General features: G+C 35.1%; 1 protein-coding gene across 3 annotated transcripts in view; it reads left to right on the top strand.

The window, feature by feature from the left end:
- Positions 1-5,363, top strand: part of Alh (coiled coil domain containing protein Alhambra) — a 294,506-nt gene extending 289,143 nt beyond the window's left edge. For 2 of the 3 annotated variants that reach the window (XM_090391968.1, XM_090391969.1), the window contains one exon: positions 925-5,363. In XM_090391968.1, the coding sequence (XP_090248094.1) occupies positions 925-1,122 (198 nt within the window). In that variant the 3' untranslated portion in view covers positions 1,123-5,363. The remainder of the gene's footprint in view (positions 1-924) is intronic. The other variant, XM_090391970.1, reaches the window with a different exon arrangement.
- Positions 5,364-25,945: the final 20,582 nt, after the last annotated feature.

Genomic DNA, 25,945 nt, shown 5'->3' on the forward strand with positions numbered 1-25,945 from the left:
CGTGCTACCCGATAGTGTATTACGGAGATAAAGCAACAAAGGTTTAAAATAAGTGTGGATAAGAAAAATCATCACAACATAAATGGCGCAGCCGGTAGGATAGTTATAATTAGGAAGAAAAGGTTACAACATAAATAGCGCAGCCGATAAGGTTAATATAGAAGGAGGTTTAGGTAGAAAAGATTGAATAAAAAAAAATACAACCGTTGTACAATAAAAGACAAGAATCGTTACAACACCAGCATACCACCCGTTGACTTATGCTTGGACTCGCTAAACTTTTATATAGTTTTCTATATTCGGCTAACAAATAATGTTGGATTCAATATCCACTTAAAATTTGAATAAATTTACTTCGCTGAAGTGCTCTTTATCTCAGTAATAAATTAATAATTTTTTCTTGCTTGCTTCTTCCATCAAGTCTTTCATATCCTCTCTCATACTAAATTTGTCACTCCTTAAATCATTAGTTCCAACTATCACTACCATCTCTTTTACTTTTCTTTTCTGTTTTACTATTGCCTTTGTTTACATCCTTTATTTTCACTCCCAGGAAGTTCGATGTAGTGACTCCTTCAAGTGTGAATTACAATACCATATGACTTCATTTTTCTTAGATTTTAAATTTCTTTGGTTGTTGTTGTTATTATTATTATTATTATTATTATTATTTTTACTTATTAATCGAGTATTTTCATTTAATTTACACTCCCAAATTTTAAAAAAAAAAATCATTAATTTTTTTCTTTCTTGATAATGTGATTTGACAGTAAAATGGACAAGTATCAGATTCCCTTTATTGTTTTTTCAGTAAAGGTTGTCATTTATGATAAGATCCAAAAATGCTATTAAATTTTTAAAAGTGCTTCTTATGGTCTCATGTGAGAAAGCTACACTCATAAATTATATGCTTTATTTTTGCAGGGCCAAACACAGTCTTCCCTTGTTTATCAGACTATATCTCCTCCTTATAGCAGTGTAACATTATCAAGTCCCACTAATGGAACATCTGCTACTTCTGCACCACTCCATCCTTTGTGTTCTAGTGTTGTTTTACATCAATCCTATCAACAATCAGTACAGACTCAGAATCAAAGCAGCTTATTGGAAGAGGATAGGTGACCTTGTGAATATATTAGCATTGAAAACTCTTGTGGCCAGTCAGTGTATACTGTTAGTTACAGAAATTGTACTGTTTACTCTTGAGAATGACTTGACACATAAAGTCAAAAGTTAAAACATTTTCAAAGACATTTCTAAAAAAAAAATGAAGAGATAGTATAGGTCATCATGAGTTAGCTGTTAATAATGCACAATGCTGTATGTGTACTTTTTGTAGCATTTGCATACGCCAGTTGTTTGAAGTCAGGATCAAGATATATAACAGACATCAAGTTGAAGCTCTTGAATGTCTGCATAGTTGTATCCTTTGAATTAGCTGATGAATTGTTGTATAATAAGATTACCGAATTGGCATTTTAAAAAATGTCCGTTTTTCTCCCCGTCCCAATTTTACTGTATAGTTTATAGGAATCAGGCTAGTCTTGACTTTTATCTTCAGTAAGTATATTAATTCTCTCAGCTAATTACCTTTTTTATTTGCTGTTTTTTTATAGTATCAGTTTACTTTGTTTTGTTTTTTAGATAAATTATTTTCTTTCTTTTTTTTTTTTAAGTTGTGTTAGTTAAAATATATTTTTCACATCTGTGAGAGGTAATGCCATTGTTTTTTTTATTTCTATATGAATTATATACAAAACTCAGATGTGATGGATTTCTTTTACATTTTACAACACACAAATCAGTTTGCCATCTTGACTCAAACATATCCACATGATCTCTGCTATCCTTTATAGAAACAGAAGATGACTGTGCTATCTCCCATCATATACAATGTGTGTGTGTGTGTGTGTGTTGTGTTGTGTTGATGGTTTCCTTGGATGTTTATTATGCTACTGAACATTCCAATGGATACATCTCAAACACATTTTCCCAATTCATGGGAAAATGCTAATAGAATGTTTTTTTTGAGTATTATCTGAATGAGAATGCTATTTTCTTGAAGCAATCATCTACCACTTAAAAATAACAACTGGTCTATTTGATACACAGATGAAAGACAATTAGGTCTTCTATCCTTTGTGTCTTATTGTTCTTTCTTGAGGACTGTAAAAAACTTTCCTTGACTCTTATTCTTGAATTCCAAAGAAAGCAGTGCATCCATAGAATCCGAGATTTTTTGAAAATGATATTATGTTATGAAATAATCATCATCGTTGTTTATTTATAATTTTACAATTATAAATAGGGAAACCAATCAAAACAAATAAGTAGTCTGTGTACACTAAGATAGCACTTGGAGGTTCTTATAATGTGAAGGAAAACCAGGCTTCTCTGTCATATGCTAATTGATGGATCTTTGATGCAGAGAGAATCATTTATGTAATTAGTGTAAAATTCTTGTTAAGAATTTAATACTAATTTAAACAGTTATTTTTGACAAATTGTATTTGAACTATGAGCTATGATTTTCACTAATTATTGCATTGTAGCAGGCTGCAGTTAAGCCACTGGTGTATTCACTTAGGAGTCTTATATTTTGAATATTTTGTCTCTTTGCTTACCATTAATGCTGTTTCATGTTGCTTGCCTTCTAAACAACTTCCATAGCTCAATTGGTATTATTGATATTCTTTGGTTGGAAAGATCTGGGTTCAAATCCTCTCTAGAACACAAAGAACTTTTATGTGGATTTGTTTTATCTGAACATGAGTTAGCCAGTCTCATGTAGAAGTGGAAGAGTTTCTCTACAGGAAACTTGGAAGGAATTCATCCTACAAACTGCCTGAAGACAGAAGAACACTCAATTTACAGGCACAGTCTCATTGCTTTAGTTGCTTTGGCCATAATTTCAATTCAGCTAACCAACCTTGCAAGCAAGCTGCAGTTGATATTTGAATCAGTTAAAGAAAATAAATAATTCCTTCAGACTGTCTCCCTTCCTTTGTCTGTTCATTGCCAAGCTTACCACTTTGCACTTTATATCTTCATTGTTTAATCAGTCTTTCTAATTTGGTTGTTGGCATAAGTGATTTGTGCTGTTGTTGGTCAATTACAAAAATTCAAAAGAAAATTCAATTTTTGTTTATGAAAATTGCAGTATTTTTGCCTAAGCCTTTTTAATTTCATCGATTGGCTCATTCTCATATGGTGGCATGATTAAATATTATTTAATCATGCAGCAGTTAAATAACATTTAACTCTTTAAAAAGTGCCCTTAAAACCAAAATTAAAAAGTTTTTGATTCAGAAATTAAAGTTGGAAAAAAATTGTTAAGATTCTTATTACTATGAAAATCACAATATTTATTGTGTTGTGTGAATATTTTCTTTTCCTTACTTGTTGAAAAAATAGTAAAACTTGAAACAGTGAGAGTGGCAAATAATTTTTCTTTCTCTTAACAACAAATATTGTTTTGAATTAGTAATGAACTGAACTGAAATTAGAATGCATACAGAAATATAGATCAATTAAAATTCCGAGTCAGTAAAAAATGTAGGTTAAATTTTTTTAATAAATATAATATTTAAAATGTTAATATTTTAATAATATTATTGAAACAGCCTCTTCACCTCAAGCTCAAGTACAAAATCACCAGAAAATGGACTCCAGAATAACTTATGCTAGTCAGATTACAAAAATCTTCACTTCAGTACATTTTACAAAGATAAATATTTGACTTCCAAGTTAATTATAAAATATTGATTTGGAATTACTTGTAATTCCAAACATTCGAATGGATTACTTCTCACAGTTGCTTTAGGTTTCATTGTAAACAAAACTTTGTGTTGCTTTAATGTGTGATGTCAGCACTTGTTATATGTTGTATAATGTTAGCTAATTTGTGTACACAGCTTTTAAAGTAAGATTAATGTTTTTAGTTTAAGGATTGATACACTGATGTCATAATTTTTTTAAATATTAAGAATATTTAATTTTTAGATGTAAATGTCATTTTTGTTTAGAAGTGTTGGTCAAGTTAGACCAGAGGTGGGTTGTTGTTTAACTTCCCCAAAGTATCAAAAAGGGGGAACAGAGAAAACTAAGTGCACCCTGATTATCTATTTTTAAATACATATTATTTTTCAATATTTATTTAAAAGAAGAAAAATTAGAATTTCCGAGAAATATTTTATTATTGTAGCTATTATTCTTCAGGGGGAAAATTTTTTTAGCTTTTCTACCATTTCTGCAGTTTCAGCATCCATAAAGTACAAACCCAAGTTCATGTTTCATCATTTATGTAAAAATATGCAAGTCATGTAAAAGTTATTTATTTATTTTATGGTACACTTTTGTAGCAATGTATTTCCTATTGTTTGCAGATAGATTCATAAATCACCTCATCATTCAGTGTTACATTCATTTCCATCTTCATCCTGATTGTTGTCATGTTAACTTGTAAAATACTATTAGTATGTAATTTTTATGTAGTGTTGGAATGATTCGGAAATTTATTTGAAACATGGGAAAAAAACTTTTACATTTTTTAAGTAAAAGAAATAAACATTCCCTCCCTTAATCACATCAAACATAAAATGGTTACTGTACAGGTGAAAAATATCAAGTATCACAGATATCAAATATGGTGTAAACTGATAGCTGTCTGTTGTGCCAATATGTTACTGTGTGGTTGAAGAACAAAGTTTCAAACATATAATGTTATGTTTAACTTTATTGAAAAAATTAGAATAATTAGTTATTAAGCCTTTAAATGTTGTTTTTATCTTTAAATTTATACTGTATATTGATTGCCATTTCTGCTAACCAGAAAAGAAAAAAAAAAGTATTCAGCATTAAAAAGAAACATTTTACATACAGTGTTTTTGTGCAGAAGAAAGGAATCAGAAATATATAGAAATGGCATCAAAGACGATGGAACCTCTGCACCTTCAAAAACTGCTAGTGTAGAGTGAACTCAGATTGTTGATCATATGTAATTATCTAAAAGCTAAAAGTGAAAAATATTTTTTTGTAACCTGTACATTTGAAATTTGTGAAACGATATGTCATCATAAACTGTAGAAAAAGATTAGATAAAATAATTAAATATATGTATATATATATATATATTCTCAGATCTTAACAATGTTAAAGTGAGAACTGAATTTCCGCTTTTCTTATTAAAATAAAATGCACTGTTACATTCCTGGCATTTAGGTAGATTAATATGTATGTATTTAACTCTTATATTTTACTTCCCAAAAGACTGTCAATCTTTCATATGCTGCAATATCCATAGCACCTTTGACACCTTGTGGGGGGATTTCTTTATTTTAAAGAAAAAAAAAAGCAAGTTAAGTTGTGTAGACCTACACAGTTACCAAGATAAATCAAATTATGATATTGTTTCTACATATATATTGTAGAATACTTACAGCCAGTAATCTTTTTTAATACATTTTGTGTATGACTTTTTTTTTACTACATAATAAATTTTGTAAATATACTTTTTTTAAAAGCCACATTTATTATGCTATGCAGTTTTATTAAAGTAATACAACTTCTCATCAGAAGCATTTCCTTCTGGAAAAATTTTTGATATTCAGATTTTCATGTTTTTGCAGTGTCAATTGATTTTTCACAAAATTTCACTGCTCATTTTTAATATCAGCACCTACAATTTTCAAAGTGCTCATAAAAAAAAATAGTCATTTGATGTTTTAGTCAATTTGTATGTACACTTTGTAATTGGTTAACTCCCAGCCATGAAAGGTTTCCTGCCTTTCATGGCTGGGAAAGACTAAGGATATTTATTTATTTACATAATTTGGAGACCTTGTGCTGAAGACCAAACATGGAACTTTTTCAAGCCATTTCAGACCTCCAGTAAGCAGGGCAGTGACCTCACACATATTTACCACTTAAAGACAATCATAAGCATCCATGACCATGATGAGATTTGAGCCCCCAGCTTGGTGATTGGGAGCAGGTATGTTAACCACTTGGCCAACCAAGGCCAAATGGTTATACCTGTATGGATAAACTATTTATTTTTCTAAAGTACTACATTCAAGGTCTTCAGTAAAATGAAGATTGGGACTTTTCTGACTAATCTTCAAAACCTGAGGCTGAGAGTAGTTTGTAAAGATTTTTATTCTGTAATTAAGCTTAATAATGCAGTACTGTGTCATCTGTTCTATCATGCTGAAGAGAAAGTCATTTAAAATATGAAGATTTGGGACAAAAGATCTGCACTTTATAGTGCAATGACATAGCAATATTTGCCCAACTGGAAAGATTAAAGTTTAAATCCTTGCATTGTATATGGGATTTAGAAACTAGGGGTTTATTTTTTTCCCACAGAAACAGGCCAACTGGCCTTTTAGTTTGCTTGAGTTGTCATTCCAAATTGAAGGAATAGATAACCATAGAGTTGAGTTGGTTAACATTTGCAGTTTAATAAAATCAAATGTTTTAGTGTCGGATCAACAATTTCATAAAAGTTTTTTATTATTATTTTATTAAAAATATATATTTATTAATCACAATTAATTAGAGGTGTAATTAAATGAAGTTGCATTTTTGGAGACGGGTGCCCTCCTGTCATAAATAGCACATTTTTTTATAGCAAAAAATTCTTTGTACATAAAGTTTAGCCATGTTATCATAATTTGAAATCATAACATAAAACTAATTGAATTCTGTTCATATTCAACAGTTTTTCTTCTTGCTGAAAAGCAACAACCAACCTTTGTGACTAAATGGATAGCATCTCTACTTTTCAATCAGCAGGGTTTCAGTGTGCAATCCACTGAGGCATCGATGTTTGTTAAAGTTTTTAGGCCATTTCATTGCCTGTATGAAACTATTGTTCTGGTTATTAGATGCAATAAATGGCTGAAAAAGTGCTGTGTATAATCTCTAAAAGGATTCTGGGATTATCTAGCTATAGATTGCCTCTGATGGAGTTATGTAAATCAGATGAAATGGAATGTAGCAAACACATATTACATTAGTATCATAGATTGGCTTTATGTTAGATAATACCTCCCTAGAGGACAAACTTGGTACTTTTTCAAGCCACTTTAGACCTCCAATAAGTTGTGATCATATCACGTGATGAAATTTATCTGTCAGCTAAAAATTTTCACAAATATTCATGTCCACATTGGGATTTGAACCTACTGCCTGTGAATGGAAAGCAGAAATGCTGGCTTGTAAACATACAATTATTATTATTATTATACAGGCACCTCTATGGAGTCCAAAGACTCGTCATGGGGGACCCAACCTATCCACACGATCTATCATACTTCTCCTTGAACCCATTAACAGACAAAGCACTCACAACTGGCTCTGGGTGACCCATTCCACTTATTCACAACTCACCAAGCAAAAACTCTAGTCCTCACAACCCTACTGACCACACCTTTATTCAACTTCCAGGGATGACCCCTTCACTGGTCCCTCTAGCCAAACACTGAAACATTTCCTATAAAACCCTTTAAGCAACTTAAATGTTTCTATCATATCCTCTCTTTTTCCCCTATCAATCAACTTCTATAATCCACACACCCTCAGTCTATTCTCATAGGAAACATTCCACAGCCTACTCACCTCTGAATCATCTCCACTGCTTCCTCATCCCCAAGAAACCCCAGGAATCAGACATGAGCACAGTAATCCAGATGTGCGTCAAGGCCTTATAAAGAGGAATAATTTTCTTATCGCTACATGTTAATGTGTTCTTCAGTAGCCAAGTACTCTTATGGGCTACCTTAGCAATGTCCTCTAAACTTTAACTCTTTGTCTACCACCACCCCTAAATCTCTAGCTTCATCTGTTTCCTGGAATATAGTGCCAGAAACATGGCTTGTAATCCATTTTTTCCAAAATGCATAACTTGACATTTTTCTACATTAAACTGATACCCAGTATCTTTTGCCTTTACTGACAGCCTATTTAAATCATCTTGCAAGCTCTCCACATTGCCTTGATTAACTATATTACTCTACCTAATTTTGCATCATCAGCAAACAACTGAATATTTCCTATATCATTTATGTACGAATTAAACAACAGTAGTCCCAGCACTGAACCTTACAACACACCAATTCATTATGAAAAATTTATGGAGACAACACACATGTTGTGGAGTAATTACTTTACTTTTAATTATGAAAATGACACAATGATTTGGCTTCTGTATCAAGTTCACCAGGAACACATACATATATGCACAGGACACAAGCTGCATGACACTACACAAAAGTAAGATAAATCTAAATTGCTTTAATTGTTTAACCTAACCTGACCTCTGGTATACAAAAATAAAATGTTTTATAGTGGAACTACATTAAACACATCTCTACGGTCCTCTTAATGTAAGGTTTTCTTGTGTTAGGGTTCTGCCATGTTCTGGATGCTATATAGGTTGTAAATGGGTGATCCAGATTCTTGGAATTACTACTCCATCATTCTTATTGAGATTCGGATGTTGTTTCAGCATCTCACAAACTTGGAACATTTTTTCAAACCAGGTTTTGGTGTGGTGTAGAGACTTAATACCTTTCCAGTTGGTTCTGTGACATGTTTGAAGTGGCACTTATGTTCATCTTTTCTTATTGGAATGGTGTGTCCTCTTTCACCTATGTAGGGTAGGTTGCAGGTGCACTGAATTTTGTAAACCCTTGGGTGGACAGGGTAAGGAAGGGGATCTTTGGATGAGCTGAGTATAATTTTTAAAATTTGCAGGAGGTTTGAAGATTGGTTGCCTTAATGTTTTGTTTATGTCATGTTCTATTTTTTAATCTTTTTTGCTGTTAACAGTATTATTGTGGAGGATCTTGTGAACTGTAAATACATTCCTAAGCCACCACAAACAAATCCATTTTATCATTGAGATTGAAAACAATAACTTCTTTTTCTACACACCTGCCACATGTCTTTCCTCAGGCTGCTTTTCATTTAGTCTACTACAAACCTACATTTTTTTTTTATGTTGGGCCCACATAAGAGAGGTTGGCTGGTCAACCTATAGTACGTTAGTATACCATATATGGGTAGTGGGTTGGGAAAGGAAAAAGTTATTTTCATTTAAAAGCCTATATGTTGTATTCCTTGGGAAATACGTCGGGGGGAGACTGTTTCACAGTACAGCAGTAGCAGGGATGGAGGAGGAGGAAAAGAAACTTGTTCTGTGGGTTTCAAGGTGTACGGTGAAAGGATGTTGGGTAGCAGCTGTATGTGTTCCGATGGGCTTAGTACAGAGTGGGGAATTATTGATGCTGTTTCAGATGAACATTTCCCCTGGAAATATTTGTAGAGCATTCAAGTTGCAGGGACCAAACATCAGTGTGAGAGTGAGTTGGTGAGAGATGGGTCATTTATCAGTCTAATTGCTCTCCTCTGTATTGAGTCGAGCATTTTGTGGGAACTTTTAGGAGCCCCACTCCAAATGTGAGCAGCATTCGATAGCTAGGTGGATTTGTGATTTGTATAAGGTTAACAGCTGTTTAGAGGTGAAGTAACATCTTGAGTGAAAGAGAAAACTTAGTTTTTTGGAAGCTGAGGATGCAATGGTTGTGATATGTTTATGCAAGGGTAATTCTAAGAAGAGAAATCTCATCTTGTCTGGGAATTTGAGTGTTATCAAAAATAATGCTTGTGGAGAATGGTTCTTTTTTTGTGAGAAATAAGACAGAACTGGGTTTTACTAGCGTTGAAGTTGACGGGGTTATCTGAGCCCCATTGGAGGATGACTTAGAGGTCAGAATTAAGGGCAGTGATGGTTGATGCTCTGTGGGTTGAGGCGAGTTGTGTAGAGTAGGGTTTGTCAAATGAAAGGGAGGAGTGCAATGTGCTGTTGTCTGCAAAAGTGTGTATTGGGTTGGAGGTCAATTGAAGTAGGTCATTGATATACAGAAGGAAGAGGGTTGGTGAGACAACTGAACTTTATGGGACCCCAGCATTAGTTGGATGGTGAGAGGATAGGGAGTCATCTACCATCACACATAGTCTGTCATCAGATAGGAAGCTGGCAATCCATCTGCAGAAGTCCTGAGACAGTCCAAATGATGGGAGTTTGCTTAGTAAGCCTTTGTGCCAGACCTGGTCAAAGGCTTCAGAGATATAAAGTGCAACTACTTGGGATTTGCCAAATTTCTCCATGACATTTGTCCAGTGATATATGTATAAGAGTAGATGCCGATCCTGTTTATTGGCATCAACATTCTACCTTGAAGGTAAAAAGATACGGGGGGGGGGTTGTATGTTGGGCAGTTGGAATGACTGGAGGGCATTTGCCATTGTCAGGTATGTGTGCATTAGAGGCAAAGTGTGAAGCTAGGAGGTTAGCTTTTTCTGTGGGTGATGTTGCAATTGAGCCAACTGGGTATGATAGGGGGAATAGTGTACGGCAAAAGTTATGACCAAGCTACATACACAAAAATTCATACTACCATCCAAACTTTGGTGGTAGTATGAATCCTTCAAAAACTAGGGTTCTTCAGCACCCTCAAACAGCTCTAACAAAATTTGCTCCATCGATCTGGCACTGAAGAAAGAATGTGAAATTATTAGCCAAACGTTTATAAAAAAAATACAAAAGATCCTCCACAATGATACCATTAAAAGCAAAAAAGGTTACAAGAATGCTATAGCCATTAGGGGAATATCAAAAAATACAACAAGGCAACCTTCTAACCTCCTACAAAATTAAAAAGTATACTCAGCTACATACACAAAATCCATCCCAGGGGTTTATGAAATTCAATGCACCTTCAACCTACAACTTTTTATTTAATTTTATTTTATTTTCCCACCAGAACTCAGGCTAATGTAAACAATCAACAAAACGTTTAGATTTATCTTTGTGTCCTGTGTATATGTGTATGTTCCTGATGATAACCTTGATACAGAGGTTAAAAGGTCATGTCATTTTCATAATTAAAAGTAATTAATCCAGAAGGTGTTTTTGTCTCCTTAAAATAAAGAACTGGTAAGCATACAAGTTTCCTAACCTCGTGTGTGCGCGCGCGCGCAAAATTGTAATTTAAAAAAGGTTGGAGAGATATTGTCAGGTAGAGGCACAAAAGTTTGCTATGACAAATTTTGTTTAAAATGGCATTGGTACTGTCATGCTCAGACTTTTTATGATTTCTTATATAGTTATTTTCCATTTATAGCTTCATATATATCACAAATGCTTCACTTCAAGCTTAACACATACTAGTTTCCACATTTTTTCTCCTTTTTTCGAATTTTTCTGTCGATTTTTCAAGTGTTTCGTATTGCACCAAGCCAACCTTTCCTGCCCTGTTCAGTTTAAGTGACCTGGAATGCCTTCATGGAACCACGGACACCGACTAGTGGTCCCACTCCAAACCTGCTGAATGCATCCCGCACCAAACTTTACTGCGAGTATGACACTGGTAACAAGCGTTCACCAGGCTGCCTCCACACTATCAGACTGGAAACAAAACCTGATTCATCGCTCCTGAGTACTGTGACAAACCATCTGTGATAGTTCTAGACCATAGTGAGCACTAATACTGTACGAAAAGAACTATATACTGGATTTCTATGGAAGAGCAGCGCCTCATCTGTACTGGTGCAAAGAGCACATGAACTGGAAATTGACCGTGGAAAATTACTGTGAAGAGATGAATCAAGGTTCACCTGCTTCCAGTCTGATGGCAGGGTGTAGAGGCAGCCTGGTGAATGCTTGGCCGTGGTTACAAGAAGTTGGCTCAGTACATTGATGTTCTGGATAATCAGTGCTGCCTACACTGGAGTTTTTATGGAATGGTATGAAGAGATGAGTGCTCTGGCTTGCACAGAGTCTTGACCTCAACCCCATCGAACACCTGTGAATCGAATTTTAGCGGCGATTGAGGTCCAGAGCAGCACGTTCTCGATCTGTCACTGAACTCAATGCTGCTTTGATGGGAATGGAGACAATTCCACCTGTTGTCTGCCACACATTGGTTGGAAGCTTCACTCAAAGGGTGTAGGAGGTGAACATACCCGATATTAGGGTTCGCCTGCTGGTATTGCAAATTGCCCAAGTGTCCAGATAATTATTGGTAGTTAGTGGGGAAAAAACCAGCTAACACCTTTTATTCCCATATAGGAAGCAGGCAAGGCTGCATTAACCCTATCTAACCTTTGGAGAGGTGAGTGGACAGTTCAATCTCCACTGATATCCAGAGGTAGCTGGCCCAAGGCTATCACTAATTAAGCAGCACGCGGTGAAGAGGCAGCTAACAAGTACTGCCATCTCGTGGTACCTAACCCTATCAAAATTTCAATGTAAAAATAATGGTTCTACGGTCAATTTTCTTGAGTTTATGGAACGAAAAACACACTTCCATTCCAGAGATTGACTAACTCGGGAACCAGTCGAAAAAAAAAAAAGGCTTAGAAAAAGTTCTAGTTGGCAACTAGAATTGCTCTTGGCGCTTTCTTCGAGCAGTTTAGTACTGAGGAGTAAACACCACTGTGTTTAAGGAGAAAGTGATACCACATTTTTATTCACTGCCATTATGCATTCATGGCCTGTACTGTTTAATGTGCCACCCTTACCGATATGCCACAAACTGCATCCTTTACACAGCGTGTTCAACGGCAGAATGCAGCTGGGCGAAAATGATGTGCACGTTATGCTATGCTATGCTATCTTTCAGCACTGGGAAGTTATCAAGATGATCCCAATAAATCCTGTCTGAGAAATCCTCACAGCCACAAATCACAGAATGATCAGGTGAACGAGGGGGGACATACAGTCGGAAAGGGATCGATCGGTATGTGGGGAGGCGGCGAGTGATCCTGCATGAAAATGACAGAATCGATGCACAGGCGCTGCTGTAGCACAACAAAATTGTTTATCATATTGTGATACCACGTTACCTGTTTGGCAGTAACTGAACAGGTCACAGGACCAGATGCGAATATCCTCAAAGAAGAATTGTCCAATGATAAACGAAGCTGCAAACCTGTACCAGACAGAGTAACTTTGGGTGAATGCAGGTATTGCATTCTCCATACTACCCGGTAGTTGTGGGTATTCACAACTCCGTTCAGGTGAAATGAACCTCATCTCCCCACAAAATTAATGGCCATGCAGTGCCCTACTCCACTCGAGCAGGGAATGTCAGTTGTCTTTCAAAGTCCTGCTGGCGCAACTCATATATCAAGGTTATCTTGAATGTGTAGTAATACAGATGACAAGTTATCTGTATTTCACAACAGCTCACAGCAATTGAATAAAGTTGCTACTGCCGTTATGTAAAGCACATCCATGTATCTTGATACAGCATGTGCACTACAAGAACCAACGCTGTTATTCATGACCTGCTCCACAATGATAGCAACTTCATTCACTGTGAACTGACTGGTTTGCGACCTCTACCAGGTCTAACTTCTAATGATCCTGTTTCTTCAAAATGACTAATCATTTGTTGCAGAGCGCATGGAGATTGTGAACCTCTTCGACATTTGTCATTTAGATCAACTAAATTCGTGAAGTGCAGCAACAGCATTGCAATTCTTAAGATTAGTATAGCTTTATGAGAAAAGTAAGATGGGGAAAGATTAGTGCCATTACTGTGGACGATGGACGATATTAACAACCAGAATGAAGGGAAAAATCTCTTGTCCATCTTTTTAAATCCTCCTGCTGAGTTGTGTGATATGCAAATACAATGCGTTTTGTGTTTACAACTCGCCTAGTGGTTAATTTTGGAACTACTGTTTTTTACCTCAGATTTTGCTTCTGCGTGATGCACAATGTATTCCTACAAAGTTTTGCAGCATTTAAGAGCCTGTGTAACTCTGGATGTGACGTTTGCACACCACGGTGCATGACTGCTCGAATGAAGACTTCTTGGTTTCGAATCTAGTCGGCGACTAGAAGAAAATTTTTTTAAGTCTTTTTCTGACTGGTTCCTAAGTTAGTCGATCTCTGGCAAGGGCAAGCGGATTTTTCGTCCTGTAAACTCAAGAAACTCCACCGTAGAACCCATTTTATTTCAGACATTAAATACGAGTATTAGGATTAGGGACCACGAGATGGTGGCACTTGTTGAGCTATCTCTGATTGGGTACCAGTGGAGATTGAACTGTCCACTCAGTCTCCAAAAGTCAGATAGGGCTTAAACGGCCTCGCCTACTCCCTATATATATATACGGGAATAAAAAGGCGTTAGCTGTTTTTTTTTCTTTTCAGTATTTGGATCACAACTCCTTAACCATAGACATTAATTTTGATCACACTATTTCATCGAAAAGTTAATGGTTGGCCATCGTAAGTGCGTGTGGTTGTAAGTCGTACCCGTCGTAAATTGAGGACAATGATTATTCTGATCTCCACTTACAATGGGGTTCTGTTCCAACGATTCCGTCGGAAATCACTATTGAAACATAAGGATATGTCAGCAATTAAGAAAACAATGCTAAAATGTGGCAGTCCTTTTTTATTATATTTTTCTATTTTTACTTTTTGTTTATAGTGAAATAATACGAATCTGTACTGTGCGACCACAGAAGCGAGACCCCTCGTCACTTCGCATTACAGAAGGCAAATCCATTCCGATAATAGGGTAATCGATGCGTTTAGTGGGATGAGTGTTCATTACATTATTATGTGTCAGAAAATTAGTTTTTCTTTTATGAAAATACTAGTTTTCAAAGTGGTAATTATTTTGCTTGTACAAAAGTTGGAAATTTTTCGTATAAAGTACGTGATTTCGCGTGTTGGTAACGAATTCGTACATCGCCCTATTCCTTTCTCCCTTTCAACATGAATTGACTCTTCTTGGCACATTGCCAGCTGTAGGTCTCACATCTGTGGTCGGACAATAGCTGTTCTTATAATTTTCATAACGGACATCATCCCTATGCACATGGCATTCCTTCCTCCTCATATTTGTCTTAATAAGATCGCACAACCATTTCGTTCACTTCCTGTTTCTTCTTCGAAGTCTAGAGACATATTCCTATATTGTATCATTAATGTATTTTTTAAATGCTTATCCTTCCCATCTACCAACCGACACCATGGGATTGAACGTAGTATTCGCCTCAGTTGGTCATAATTTCCTGCTTTGAACTTTATCATGCAACCTTTTCTCAATGGAATATCAATATAATTAGCCACTTCCCACTTCAATACAGCACGATCACTGTCTCAAACTGGAGGCAGAACAGTCACGTCTTTTACTGATGTCCCTCTGACACTATTATCAGGTCTAATAATCTTTGACCTCGAGTTCCTCTGTCACATGCTGCTTAAGGAAATTTTCACGCAAAATTTCAATACATTCGGCTTCATTCTTTTCACGAATTTCACTGCTACCCAGTCAATCTTCAGATAATTAAAGTCACCCATGATGATTAATCGATTAGTATCCATTAGGTTTATTTGGCTTTAAACAACATAAGCAATGCTTTTCCCAAAATTTAGCGTAAAACGATTGAAAACTTGAACTGAGTAGAAGGGGAACACGTGCAAACACAGACACTCTTTCCCATATCCCTTCATTTCATTGAGGTTAGGCAAAATTTTCCATGGGATCTTTATCTATGTAAGAAACTGTGATATTCCAAATTTTGTCGAAAATATTCCAATTTTGTCATTGCAGAGGAAACAACTGTTCTATAACCCTCCTCTTTCATTTTATCCTGATTGGGCTGGATTTTTCAGAAGACCTTAAGCAATATTATATTAGAAATATTAGAAATAGCTATGACGGCAAAGGACTCGACTCTCCAGTTAATCTGCATCTCTTAAGAAACCTTCAGAAACAATATATTCGAAATCGTTTGAAATGTACATAGACTTGTCGAAATGTCTATGAAGGAGAGAAGAAGCATGATACTTTTTTTTAGAGTTTTTCGCTATGTTCAACGTACTCAAATTCTATCATTAATTGGATGTAAAGCTTATAATGTGTGCTTGCGCCCTGTTGGTTACCCACGTCGAATAAAAGGGGCGCATCGACAATATTCAATTTAGAATCAGTTACAGCAAAGCGAATTTTGACTCTAACGATTCCTCAATAACAGTCAGTACTCACCACAATAAAATTCGGATGATGGTCTATTATGCCACACTTGTAATTGTATCAAGAAGCACTGCGGATACCTGATACAATTATTAGTGTATCATAATCTTATGTCAAAATTGTTACACAGTGGGTTAATTATCAGTTAAAGTTACGTTAAACAGCATTGTATCGCACGAATCATGATTAATAAATTATAGCATTTTTAGTTTCATTTTTAAAATTGAAAATACTCCTTTCACTTCTTCATCATTTACAACCATATTCTGTGTCAGAATAATATAAAAGAGCCAGAATGATACATAAAAACTTATTTTTTTACCACACTTTCTAGATGCCATCTTAATTTCAATGTTTATGGTACTACGTTCGCAGTATGAGTCTGTATTTATTGGACCCACGTAAACGTCACTTTTGTGATTGTAAGTTGTCAGTGATGCGTGATTATATGCTTGGTCAGACCTCAAGAAGTTTGGAAATAAGGGAAAGAGAACACGTCGGAGATGTAAACAACAACAATAGAGAAGACAACTCTGGGTTAGCCCTTCATTTCTCGAGGACAAACCATACCATCGAATGGAACAAAAGTTCCATGCCCTGTTTAGAAGATTTCCGCTCCCGAAACATAAAAGAAACTATAGCAGTCATTCGTTATAACGCAACCTCAATAGAAATCGAGGATTAATTCTAGAAAACAACTCCATAACATTTGGAAGACCCTCATAAGATCCTTAAGCACGCCGGAGCTAAATTTCGCTGCTAATTACAGAACGTTCCTGCATAACAACAGTTGATATCATGCACGCTCCATGCATTTGATGTACGCTTTCTTCTGTATTTGTAAAAAATGCAATTGTATTCGGTTCATTCCTTCACGAACAGTTTAAGTTGTTTTGTATCTCTTTTATACACCCTGACGAAGCCAGACAGCTAAGTTGCCGAAACTTGTTGTTGTTTTTTACTTAGTATCAATTATTAAAATCCTTCGGCCAATATACAACCCATTTTACTTTAATTTCTTTCTGTGTTTGCTGTTTATAATAAGTTTTAATAGCTGGTTATAACTTATAACCAGCTTATAATGCTATAAGGTAGACAGACAGTTCTTTGGTATTGATATGAAGTTAGGATGGATGAGTTGTTTTAAATTATGACCGAAGCAACTAATGCTATAAGGTCAGTGCATTATACTTGTTAACATGTCTTTTAGCTGATTTTCTAATTTTGTGGAATGAAAAAACCCTAGTTTCCAGGAGGAAAAAACTAAAACTTCACTTCGGACCATCTAACTCACCTTCAGTTGAAAAGCCCTTATAAAGATTCTTCTGTTCCTGCATAGGATTCGAACCCATGTCTTTCCAACCAAAGTTCATTAGCGTTACCGACCGAGTTTTGGAGTCTCGAAAAGTTGAGGAGAATGACAAGAAATAAATCTCATTTTTTAAAACTTTATACTTTGCCACATTAATCAGATCTTCGTTCTCGTTTGACTTTTTTTTTTTTTTTTTTTTTTTTTTTTTGACTAAAGAGATTTAAGACTGTATATCGAGTTGGTGCGAATGCGCTTCAAACCGTTTAGGAGCCTAGGTGTGGCAGTGGAGGAGTCGAAAGTAAATGAATTTTGAGTTGAAGTATATTTTTGACTAAAGAGTTTGAAGACTGTGTATCAAGTTGTTGGGAATGCGCTGCAGGAGGTTCAGGAAGCTAGGTATCTAGTTGTCATAGTAGAGGAGTTAATATTGTCCAATAAAGAGAATGAGCCAACCGGACTGCCGTGCTCAAGTGATTATATGCTTGGTCAGACCTCAAGAAATTTGGAAATAAGGGAAAGAGAACACGTCGGAGATGTAAACAACAACAACAGAGAAGACAACTCTGGGTTAGCCCTTCATTTCTCGAGGACAAACCATACCATTGAATGGAACAAAAGTTCCATGCCCTGTTTAGAAGATTTCCGCTCCCGAAACATAAAAGAAGCTATAGCAGTCATTCGTTATAACGCGTTATAAATTCGTTATGATCGAGTAAGTTTCAACAAAATGGAAACAGCGAAGCGTATGCAGAGGTGAACAGCTAAGGTGACTAATGAGTGTGAAATGCTTAAAAGTGATAAATGGATAGATGAAGGCATTGTCGATTGCAGAGTTTGTCAGTAGAAGGTGTTACATATTAGTAATATCAATTAATAATATGTATCTATAAAATATGAGAGAGAAACTGGTGATGGAATTTTACTGGATAGAACCGAAGAAAGTTATTAAATACATAGTAGTAGTAGGAGAGAGAACAAAGTATCATCCTTGGAAGTTGAATAAGAATGAAGTAAGAATGGTGAATTTTATTATTAACATTTTATTTATGACATGTAGTAAATGAGGGTGCTGAAGTTATTGCCGCAGAAGAGTGTACTGAATGATTAAAAAAGAAGTGGAGTACTTTAAAATAGATCTATCGCGATAAGTGTCCTGGGTCTCTATGGAATGGCCCATTAATACCAAGATGAATTTACCATAACGACATTTACCAGACTTTTGTGAACCCTGGTTATAATCTTATGCTGTACTTATATTTACTTTGACACTTGAGCTGTCCGGTGTTATCGAACTGCATGTAATCTTCCCAAGATAATACGATTCCCTCGTAATCCAACACACCAGCATCGAAAGGGATTGCTGAACTGTGAAATACGCTATAATGCAAAGCAAAATCTTCTTTCTTCACTACATCCACACGACACAAACACGCACACACACTAGTGGGGAAGTTCAAAGGGTGCATCAGTATGGGAATAAGGAATTAGAACGAAAGAAAATCTTTTGAATTTTGATTAAATAACAAAAATGAAACTTATCTAATTTTAGTGTAATATCAATTACTAATCTGAAATAAATATTATTAGCAAATTTAAAATGTTAAAAACTCCTTCTGCCATGGTGAGGTAAGGAAACTCTATGTAAAGTTAGTTCTTCGACTAGAAGAACCAGAGTTCGAATCTGTCCGCGATGCGAGAACCCTTACGGGGACTTTTCAAGTGAAGGCGAGTTAACAGGTATGCTAGCCTACTGAGGTGGCATGAGTTTCCCCCCCCCCTAAAATTCGGGTTTTCATCCAGCAAACCAAGTAAATTTAGGAGGAGAACACGCATACGCACAGAGGAAGTTGTAGAAAAAAATTCAAAGGCGAGTGACCGATTTGCTGAGCGATGTTAGGAATGTTCCCTACATTGATAGATTGAGAGTTTATAGATTACAGAGGTTGGTTTTATAGGCGGAGAAGAGGATCTAAAACTACATGCTCTGCTACTCCAAAGTTTTGGGTTAGGCTAGTTAGAATTGCAATCAAAGTAATTATGGCTATGAGGACAATAATCTTCTCAAGATAATCCAACACACTCTGTTCCTCCATCTTAGAAACTTTCGTTTGCTTTTTTTTTTTTTTTTTAATCTAGATCTTATATCCAATCAGCTTGGTAGAGTTTTTCATTCCATAAAACTAGCAAATCTGCGAGAACACACGAAATTTACAGACATAATATACCAGATTGGATTCATAGCCTCAGTTTCTTCGACCATAATTCCAAACAACTCAACCCGATTCAACTCGTTAAACAATGTAGGTATAACGTATGTGTGTGTGTGTGTGTGTGTGTTTACATATCTCACGTAAAATTACACACACACCAGAATGCTTCGCTTATATTTATCATTGTACGGTGGTTTAATAAATTTAAATAATTTTTAGTGGAGAAGCAGAGAAAAAGAAATCATTGCACCATTAACTTTACATTCAATGATAAAAAGAGAAAAAATGCAGATATAGAATATGAATAAAATGAGGTCAGGGAGATAACTCTCTGAGAAGAGTTCGGGACTACTTCTTCCATGGTCACCCAGCTCATCTTGGGAGAGTGCGTATTTTGTATGTGTGAATTTTAAGGATATCACAAAATATCCATGCTCAAGGCGGGATTCAAACCCGCAGCCTTTTGGTTGGAGAGAGGATACGCTAACCACTCGGAATGAATAAAATAGAATATAAAAATAAAAATAGCGGAGTACGAAAATAGAAAAATAAAAATGTACTTTAAAATGACGCTTTCTCTGCTTGTCTGTTATCTTCCTTTAAACGTTTCTTAAAAGGAGGAAGAGAGAATCGAGACAACTTAAGTCAAATTGTGAATATAGGTATGTATCTTGAACCAGCAACCTCTATGCAACTAGTAAACAAGTGGAACGGCTGGTGGCAGCATCGCTGGGTGCGAAAAAGAGCCAGAGAGAGAGAGAGAGAGAGAGAGAGTATTTACAGTTTCCGCCACACGCTAACTAGCTGTTAGTTCCGCCTGCTTTGGTCTGTGAATAAAGTAGTCCATTGTATTTTTTTTGTTGTTTTGTTTCTGCGTGTATGCGAGTTCTGGCCTGCCGGAAACTCAGTAATGACAGGCTAAACTTATTGTCGTGCATGATTTAATATTACTACTGCGGACAGCTGCTAGATCCCCTTTTTGCCGTCCGTGAAATATGCGGCGATAGTTGCCGCCGCGTCCAGGTATATGAGATCAGATATGAACAAAGTACATGATTTTTAGCAGGCTGACCCTCAGCACACGTGGGTTCTTCTGTGCATGACCGTTAAATAGCACTTCCTTCCTCGATTATCCTGTCGATTTAAGCGACTCGGGAAAGACGGTCGATATCACCGAGTCTGTTACCTGTGATTTAAAAAGGAAATAAAGGTTGTACACAACTGGATTTCCTTAAGAGACATATACACCGTGCCATTTGGTTTAACAAATAAAGCACGTCATTACAATCGACGTCACATTGCATAAAAAGGTGCAATAACTCCATGAATGTATTTTAATATACATTTTTGGAGTGATTGCACTTTTTTTTATCTTTTTTTTTTATCTCACTTGTGGGATTTATTTTGATCTCTGCATTAATTTGCATTCATTACTTTAAAGTTTCCATTGTAAAGTAACAAACATTCGAAATTAAAATTCAGTTTTTGCTTTGCATATTGATGCTTTTAATGGCATGGGATATAGTGCAAGGATTTTTAAATTAGTTTGCAACACCCAAGACGTTGTTAGTAACCTAAACCTGGTTACATATTTCAGAAGAATTGTTAAAATATTAAATGAATATGGTTTATACATAAGAGATTACAATTTTAATTATCTTTATCTTTTTTAATTATCTTTTATTTTTATTTTTTTAGAAAAAAAATCAAATGAATAACATGCTTTGGTTAGGATTGAAGACATTTGCAAACGCTTCTACCTTTCACTGATTTTGTGAGAAAATTGTTAACGTTTACCGTTTGTACAATGATGCCATTATTACCTAATAAGAAGGAATGCATAAAAATATCACATGAACCTTCTCCTAATATAGTCCCTCCTAGAGTATAAAGACAATTGTAGCCTTTTCAGGAGGGCATCGTATGATTAATAGTATTTGTATATCTTTGTGTACTCAATTCTATGCTTATTCCATTAGTTCGCTTCTTAAAAATATAAAAAAAAAACGATTTTTTTTAAAAATTTACTTTCTTGCTCGTTAAAATTTTGTAAGATTTCTACACATTATAAAGTGGATAGTTAACTCAGTAGCATAACAAGGCAAATTATAGGATCTCTAACGATTGCAGAATACGTTGGTGCCTTTGTAGTATGTAAGTCCTTAGTCAAAATGCCTTTTGACTGAAGGAAAAACGCTGTTCACTGAAATTGTGACGAAGGTATTTTTATATTTTAATCTAATTAATACATTAGAAATGTGTTAGCATTTGATAATTCATAAGTAAATTTTAAAAAAAGTTACAAAATTGAAATAAAAAGTATAAAAATCTTTTATTTGTCATTTTAATTCTAATTTCAAAAATATTAATTTTCTTGAATTTTAAATTCAAAATTCAGAAACGTAAAAATGTGAAAGTTTAAGAATGATCCTATACTGGACTGTAATTAATTATTAATGTTTGGCTTTTCTTTCTCCTTACTACCAGAAAATCTCCTATGATACTTGGAATGACTGATTGAACCAGGATATGTTTACATTAAGGCCCAAGAATGTTACTGTTACTGTTACTACTCCTACCTAATAAAAATGTATGGTTAGCAGACTTCAGTAACATTACGGACTCTTGTTGAGATCTGTGAACCACACAGCAAATGCATTGCAAGTGTTTACGTTAATTAACAATTTCAAATAGTAATAATAATAATAATAATAATTTCAGTCATCAGCAGCCAATGCTTGATCAATAGTGATATGCATACGAAATGATTTTGCAATTTTTTCAGCATTAAATTCAATTCCGTTAAAACATAGCAAGTCCTTCCTCAAATCCTTTAAGTCAGCTAATTAGTTTAAAAAATTAAATCTCTGTATACAAGCATAATAAATACTTACGTACTTAAGGTTTCTAAGTAATTATCCTGAATCCTCCAACAAGAACGCCTTAGCCCTAACTTTTTTGAAATAGGCTTCCACTTTTGTCATCAGAATATTAGTACGATCTTCTTTAGCTGACGTGCATAGACAAAGGGACACAAGGATAAGCTAAACGACTGCCAACATTACATCCTAATCCAGTCAGTATTACTGCGTTGAATTTTATGGGAATGCTATGTTCGTTGTTTCTCAGTTGTGAAGTTAAAAGCCAAGGTGTCTTCATGGAGGGAAAAAAAAAATCTACTTACCTGTTACCTGAACTAAATAAGTGCGTGTTCACGCAAAACCACTTAAAAGTAGTTAGGTGGAGTGACTCTAAATTTTCCTTAGTTGTAATGACTTCCCTGGAAGAATTTATTCTTTGAAATGGGTATTCGTTTAGCAAACTGAATTACTTTAGAAGTAATTGGCTTATTTAGATTCGATGCTTGAGAAATTAATCTGTAAAATTCATAGTTTTTTTTATTGGAACAAAAGTATTACATTCAAGAAATTCCTTCCCTCCCCCTTTTCCCCTTTTATAAGCTATCCATTTTGTATTATTCAACAATTGCGCCTGTTAAAACCAAATTAAATATGGCGAGGTTAATGTTTTAGGTTTTTTTTTTTTTTCAAGAATACTTCTACCAACACAAGCGTTATATTTTTTATAAATATGTAAAAAATAAACGAATAAACAAATAAAGCTGCAGTATATAAGTATTATCATGCTAACTATCAAAGTGCTAAGTTTGGTATTAGTCTTGTGATTATGTTTAAATGAAAATTCCAATTTTTGTTACATTGTTGCATTTTTGACAGTATTCTCATATTCTTCTTCTTCTTCAACCTGGGTCAGTTTTTTGCTGGACGAAGTTCTCTCTTAATTTTCTCCATTCCACTCTCCTGTCAGCTTTTCTCGTCAGTTGCACTCCAAAAATCTCTGGATTCTCATCTTGTTGTCTCTTCTTTGGTCTCCTCTGCCCACTCCCATTCGTAGTTCCACACAACATGGTCTAAATTAATAACTTCTGTTATTAATTTAGACCATGTTGTGTGGTTATTTCTTGATACAGTGTGACTCTTCTATTTCTATTTGAATGCATAATGCATTAAACAATGTCCTGTACACCTGTTAATATGGGTCACAAACAGAGTTACCAAGAGAAGAATGATAATTCTCAATTTTTGAACCACATCTTTAGTTAAATTTCAGGTTACGCTACCATATTAGCATATAATAAGACACACTGGTCGAAAATTTTCCTCAGAGAATCACTTGTAACATCACCTTTGAAGGAATTTTCCCAAGAGTCATGTTACCTCGCTGTACCTTTCTTTTTGTTTCTTCTGTTTGTCCATCTTTGATTTTTATGATCTGTCTCAAATAAACATGTGAACCTATTCTCTCTACTTCTCCATCTTTCATTATAATTATTTTTGATGTTTTATAGTATAAAGAAACTAATGGCCTAACAAAAAAATAATAATAATAATTATTAAAGTATAAATAATTTGAAATAAAAATGTTCTAAATTTTTTAAGTTTGCATTTTGGTGACTTTTTTTTTCTTCTCAAAAATGTGGCGTCGTTTTGTAATCTTCACACCTATGTAATGTACTCATAGTAATAATACAGTCACAGGTGAGTTGGATAAAGGTGATGGGTATACGGGGATACTACTGAATTTTGCAGAGGCTTTTGACAGGATATAGCATGGAATTCTGTTAATAAATTGCAGTGCAGGGGGATGGGTATGAAGTAGGGGATGTGGATAAGAGAGCGGCTATTGGAGAAATACCATCAACCATGTTTATTCAGGACTAGTCTAGTAGAAAGCTTTTGACTAGTGGCGTGCTAGGACTCGGCAGTTGGGCTACTGCTATTTAATTTGTACATTAATGATATAGGAAATGATCTGAGAGGAAATATTCAGTTGTTTGCCGATAATGAAAAAGTGGGTAGAACAACAATAGTCAATAAAGGTTGTGTTAAAATTTTGCAGGATGATTTAATAAGTAGACTGGAAGTATGAGCAAAGGAGAAAGGTGCGGTTTTAATGTGGCAAAGTGTAAGGTTTTGCATTTTGGAGTGGAAAAAAAATGATATCTGTGTACTATATTGATGGAACTGTACTCCAGAAAATTGATGAATCCTGGGAATTGTGTGTTTTAGTAAACAGGGAGTAGAATTTGAGAGAGCACATTGCAAAAGTGGCTAAAACAGCTCATCAGATTACTTGGCTGCTGAAGAACCACCCTGAAGAGCAGAGATAAGCAAGTTATCATATCTCTTTATAGCACCTTGATAAGGTCCTGTGCACAGATCTGGTCAACTGGGTTTCTTGGGGATGAGGAAGAGGTGGAGTGGATCCAGAGACGAGTGACCAAGATGGTGGCAGATCTATGGAATGCACTTATGAGGATAGATTGGAGATTTGTTGGTTATAGAAACTGGTTGATAGGTGAAAAAGGGGTGATATGATTGAGACATACAAATTACTGAACAGTTTTTAGAGGATTAATACAAAAGAAAAATTTCAGAACAGGTCTAGTGGAAGGAGAACCTAGGTTTTCTTCTGATATTTCTTGCTGGAAGAGGTAAATTAGTTAAGTAGGTTGCCAAAGAGTTTGTTGTGAGTGCCATGACTCTGAATGAGTTGAAAGCAATGTAGGATAGATGTTGCGCGAAATTTGGATAGTGCTTGGCATAATGTTTAGGGCCTCCCTCGATGAGTCTATGAACTTCTTGGAGTTTCCATTGTAATAATCATAATAATGTACTTCACCGAAAGAAAGAAGCATAATTATAAACTAGATGGATTCCTAAAAAAATCACCTGAATTTTCTGATGAAATATCCGGAGATTTCTGAAAAATCTCTGGATATTTCAGCTTTTATGTGTATAGAATTTTCGATGAAGACGCACAAACACTAAATGATTTTATAATGCTTTGTTCCGTTCGTCGATGAATAATTCATCATCATCATCATCATCATCATCATCATCCAATTCCTAGTATGTACTCTGACAGTATTACTATCATGTGATAGTATGACATGAATACTGAGTAATTTATGATTATGTATTTTGAGAGTTGGTAGGCCATTGCAATGCCTACCAACTCTCAAAATACATAATTGCAATGAATATTCATTATAGTCATAATTTATTGGTTTTATATTGTAAATATTAAACGCTATATACAGTACTATAATGTGTTTGCCGATTGCAAATATTAAAACGTTTTAATAAAAAACACTATGATGTACTTGCCGATAGGAGTCGTTAAGACTGTTCCAGCAGACGATTTCGTCTGCCTGTCCTTAGGGGAATAAAAAAACTGTATTTAGTGGGATTGAAAGAAACACATTTTACAATGTTAGTTTATTTACAAATACTGTTATTATGATTACAGTGATTCGGTGATGCGACTAGAGC

Source organism: Typopeltis vanoorti, chromosome 4, assembly GCF_054136105.1.
Source record: "Typopeltis vanoorti isolate ZY-2024b chromosome 4, IOZ_Tvanoo_1.0, whole genome shotgun sequence".
NCBI lineage: Eukaryota > Metazoa > Arthropoda > Arachnida > Uropygi > Thelyphonidae > Typopeltis > Typopeltis vanoorti.